Source organism: Vitis vinifera, chromosome 12 (genome assembly GCF_030704535.1).
Source record: "Vitis vinifera cultivar Pinot Noir 40024 chromosome 12, ASM3070453v1".
NCBI classification, from domain to species: domain Eukaryota; kingdom Viridiplantae; phylum Streptophyta; class Magnoliopsida; order Vitales; family Vitaceae; genus Vitis; species Vitis vinifera.
The window spans coordinates 22,684,884-22,688,255 of record NC_081816.1 but is presented as its reverse complement, the minus strand read 5'-3'; the positions used below and the strand labels follow the sequence as shown (position 1 = coordinate 22,688,255).

Sequence of the window (3,372 nt, the reverse complement as noted above, 5' to 3'; positions counted from 1 at the left end):
ACAACTACATATTTCTTTGGACTTTTCCATGGCCAATAAACAATCCATGCTTTTGTGAAGAAATTAAACTTGAACAACTAGGAAAAGCTCGAGGGAAGGGAAGCCCATGGTTGACGTCTCCATTTTGGCATGTTTTTTCCCTTCTAGTTCAAGCTTCTCACTATCTTTTTATTGAGTTGATTGGTCAATCTTTATCATTACTGACAAACTAGCCACAAACTATGACCTTGACTGAATCCATTCTAACGATTTCACTTTTGACCATTCACTCAAATACATGACTTTCGCAGCCTACTGATTATGATACCCGGCCAGAAATTTGACTAAGTTCAGCTTCACAAGCGCCATGCACCACCCCCTTTTCACATTTCTGTTTTAAATTTCGGCTTTTGATCACATCATATACTTCTATATATATCGACCCCATCTCCCCAGTTCCTTGTAAACATATACGATGGGCAACATGAAATTCTCAGTGTTTGTTCTTCTCCTTGTTTGCGGTACGTAGTACTCCTAATAACCTTCCTTAATTTGTTTCTACTATATTAAAACATTTAATATCGTTGATATGAGTGTTTGTGATGCTGGATTATGTACCTTATAGAGTTACTAATTCATCTTATTCAACCGGGTTTGGGGTTTAGGATTTTGGGTTTCGGGTTTTGCAGCATGGTATTGTTTCAAAATATGATATACATATTGAGCCCAAATTGTACAACCTTAAACTTTTAAGAAAATTGGTAGTTCAATTGATATTAGAATTTGGTTTGGTGGGAGGTCATGGGTTTTAGCCACCGCAATTTGTATGTTTGTTTTCCCTATTTGTTTTCTTCTCTCCCCTTTTGCCATTATTTGGTATCTCTCCCCCCAATCTCTCCATGTGTGGGTATGTATATTGAGCTCAAATCCTACAAGTTAAGCTTTAATCAAAATTTGAGATGTAGGATTATGTACCTCATAGAATTACTAATTCTTCTTATTCAACCTGTTTTAGGGTTTAGGGTTTTGGATTTGTACCATGGCATAATCGATTTTGATCACATATGCTGATTCATGATGCATTAGCAGGTGTAGTTCTGCTGGGGGAGACTTCCAAAAGCTTTGGCGCCAAAGCTTGCCCGCTTTACTGCTTGGATGTGGATTATATGACTTGTGTTTCATCAGGCGAAGAGAAGCTCACGGCTCCATGCAACTGCTGCCTGGCTCCAAAGCAGTGCACCCTTCATCTTGTAGATGGATCTGAAGTGCAATGCGACTGAAACTCAGAATTAATCATCTAGATTATGATCTATAAATATGTATGTGTGCTACTGTAGCTTCCGTGATCAACTATGATGAAAGCTAGTTGATCTGTTTAAAAAATGTCGAATAAATGGAGTGATTACTCATCACAAACAGCATCAAATCTATCTGCAGCTTTGGGTTGTTTTCATGAAGAAAAGTTTGGTTGAGGCCGGTTTTTTGTGATATTAGCTGTAGAAAACTGAGTAGTCACAAATTGTTCTCTATCAATTGGAACTCAAGACTTTGAGAAAATTTCTTCTATTGGATCATACAAAGCCTTAGGACAAGTATGATGCTGAAATTGTCTTGGAAAAATATCATAATCTTTTCATTTAGTACAATTGTGAATAACAAGTTCTGTGTTCTCTCTTAAATGATGCAAGTTAAACAACTTTTTTTTTTTTTCATTTTTGAAGCCATAAATAAATATAGGTATGAAAACACAAGTGTTCTCTATATCTTTCTTTCTTTCTTTCTTTTTTCTTTGTTTATAAGAGAAAGAAACATTTTGATAAAAAAATTCTCAACAATGAACCATAAATTTTCACTCATCTCCTAACATATAGAGCTCTACTCTCATCCTCTCAAATTTTCAATTGTTTTGAATGGGTGATGTCCAATAAATTTTAACATTCACTCATAATCAATATTAATAAAAAGTATATATTTGTTTATCTATCTGCCTACATAATATGATTTAATATATCAAAATATATTGGTTAGGTTGCTTTCATGAAATCCAAAAAGATTCAGAAAAGAACATATATGGATTCTTATTATGAACTCTCTTAAAAATAGGTACAATACAAATAGAGTTTAAATATACCTAATGGAAGAAAATGAAAAAAAAAATAAAAAGAGAAACTCACCCTTACTCCTAAAAAGAAAGAAAATAATGTTAATATAATAAATAAATAAATAACTCCAACATCCCCCTACAACTCATGACGCGGTTGCAAGAAGCATCGAGAGTTTGTCAACTAAAAACTAAGTACGCGGAAGCAGGTGTGACTTGGTAAATAAATCTAGAATCTATAAGGAAGAAGGAACAAAAGGCAAAGTGAGAGTGGTATACTAAAGATAATGGTGAGTGAGGTGATAATCAATCTCAATATGTTTGGTCCTTTCATGAAAGATGGAGTTGTGAGCAATTTGAATAGCACTCTTATTGTTGCAATACATTGGAGTGGGATAATAAAGAGAAACACCCATATCAATAAGTAACCAATGTAACAAAACTCTTTCACTAGTGGTAGATGTCATAGCATAATACTCAGCTTTTATGGAAGATCAAGATATGATAGTTTGTTTCTTACTCTTCCAAGAAATGAGAGAATCCCATAAAAATATATAAAATCCAACGATAGACTTGCGAACTTTAGGATCATTAGCATCAGAATAGTCACATAGCTCTAAAGAGGAAGTGGACAAAAATAGAAGACTTTGAAATACACTGCTTCAAAGACACCATAAAATACAAAGAAGAATAACCCAATGAATTGTAATAGGAGAAGTAACAAACTGACTAACAATGTGAACAACATAGGTAATGTTCATATATGTAATGGTGAGATAGACCAAGCTACCAACAATAGTATGATATAAAGTAGGGTCTAACAAGGGGTTGCCATTAGAAGAAAAATACCAAACATTAACCTTAAGAGGAGTATCAATAGTCTTAGTACCAGTAAGGTGAGCATGATTGAGAATAGAGTCTTGGAAAACATGACATGATGTCTATTTTAGATTCATCAATAAATTTATTTATTTATGTGTATTGTTCCCTTCAATATCCCATTTGCATTGATTGTTTATTTTAGTATACATGCATATTGATATCTCTTATATAATGCATGACTTAAGTGTATTAGAAGTTGTACAAAATATACAAGTTATGAGTTTCTTGTAAGTTAATGAGTTATTCATATTCGATTAGTAGATTTAGGCAATCCAGTAGAGATAATAATGCACTCCTTCCAAATTGGAGAAATGATTTATCTTGATTATCTAGATAAGTTTCCCATGGTGAGCGTACTAGTGTGTATGGTTAAAGTGACTTATGATGCAAGGCTATCAATTATAACAATT

At 33.5% G+C, this 3,372-nt stretch overlaps 1 protein-coding gene across 1 annotated transcript; it reads left to right on the top strand.

Annotated features, from left to right (window-relative positions):
- Positions 1-300: 300 nt before the first annotated feature.
- LOC100267991 (uncharacterized) lies at positions 301-1,658 on the top strand. The gene is made up of 2 exons (XM_002263167.5): positions 301-500; positions 1,069-1,658. Exons 1-2 carry the CDS (start codon positions 455-457, stop codon positions 1,257-1,259), a joined length of 237 nt encoding a protein of 78 aa, XP_002263203.1. The 5' UTR covers positions 301-454; the 3' UTR covers positions 1,260-1,658.
- Positions 1,659-3,372: the final 1,714 nt, after the last annotated feature.

What these genes read in the sequence shown, in the direction of transcription:
- LOC100267991 (XM_002263167.5), top strand. Translation starts at nt 455, where the DNA reads ATGGGCAACATGAAATTCTCAGTGTTTGTTCTTCTCCTTGTTTGCG. An exon ending in TGTTCTTCTCCTTGTTTGCG is followed by an intron (nt 501 to 1,068) that starts GTACGTAGTACT and finishes ATGCATTAGCAG; the next exon opens with GTGTAGTTCTGCTGGGGGAG.